This window comes from Octodon degus, unplaced genomic scaffold, assembly GCF_000260255.1.
Source record: "Octodon degus isolate 3935 unplaced genomic scaffold, OctDeg1.0 scaffold00047, whole genome shotgun sequence".
NCBI classification, from domain to species: Eukaryota; Metazoa; Chordata; class Mammalia; order Rodentia; family Octodontidae; genus Octodon; species Octodon degus.
The window spans coordinates 6,150,044-6,151,033 of NW_004524623.1; the positions used below are offsets into that span (position 1 = coordinate 6,150,044).

The window sequence follows — 990 nt, forward strand, 5'->3', positions numbered from 1 at the left end:
ACGCTCAGCTTCTGGAGAGAGCCTTTCAGTGCATGTTGTGGACATAGTAGAATGCGGGGGAGTTAAGATCTCCACAACTCACTAAAATACATGTTGGATTCAAGGCGTAGGAGTCTGTGTCACTTGAGGTATAGTGTTCCTTTCTACATAATGGGAATACAGGCTTTCCCCTGAGCCCCACATTCCATGTTTAGCTCAGACACTCGGTCTTGACGTCTCCTCTCACTGCCTACACTGACGGCAGGCAAACCCCCGCCCCCCAGTACTCAGGCCTACCACGCTCTGATGCCTTGGGGATCCCACACAACCACTTTGGCACAAACCACAGCCTCAATGATGTCATCCTGCAACAAATCTGCAGACGAGATGGTGAGGAATGAAAACCTTGTCCTAGGAATTTCATTTCAACTTTCGATGTAGCCAGCCAAGGCTTAGGAAGCTTCATCACCCCCATTTGTCAGCAAATAAAATATGTTGATTCTCTTTAATGAAAACCGTTGGAAACTCTGGAATTTCTAATGCCTACACTAGAAGGTTCCCTTGGTGCAAGACTCTGTAAAGAAAGGCCCAGTCAAGTTTTCCTTGTATTGTTATTACTACAGATTATTCTTCCTGAAGAAATAATAAGAAAGGTACTGGAGCGTGTATGCCCAAAGCTGTTTATACCAACTTCCTAAAGGGAAAAATGGAAGCAGACTGAGTGCATTTCAGTGAGAATAGAGTAGAATTGTATTCAGTCTTTAAAATAAAAATGCAAATTTATATTTGTTGGTATGGAAATAATTGTGTGTGATACTATGCAAACTACAAAGCAGTATACATAATTACAATTAATTTCTTAAATGTTTATGTGTGGGTTCACACGTACACGACATGCTTTACCTGTCTGTACATAATAATGGTACATTCTGGGGGAACATAGACCAAGCACTACCAAAGGATATAAATCCCTGCATAGAAGAATATTTTGTTTCTCTGTTTCAATTTCTA

General features: G+C 41.2%; 1 protein-coding gene across 1 annotated transcript in view; it reads right to left on the bottom strand.

Annotated features, from left to right (window-relative positions):
• Positions 1–272: 272 nt before the first annotated feature.
• The window catches only part of LOC111817034 (lysozyme C-like), a 1,306-nt gene continuing 588 nt past the window's right edge, over positions 273–990 (bottom strand). The window contains exons 2-3 of the mRNA XM_023716277.1: positions 667–673; positions 273–355 (exon numbers count right to left, since the gene is read on the bottom strand). Coding sequence (XP_023572045.1) covers positions 273–355; positions 667–673 — 90 coding nt within the window. The remainder of the gene's footprint in view (positions 356–666; positions 674–990) is intronic.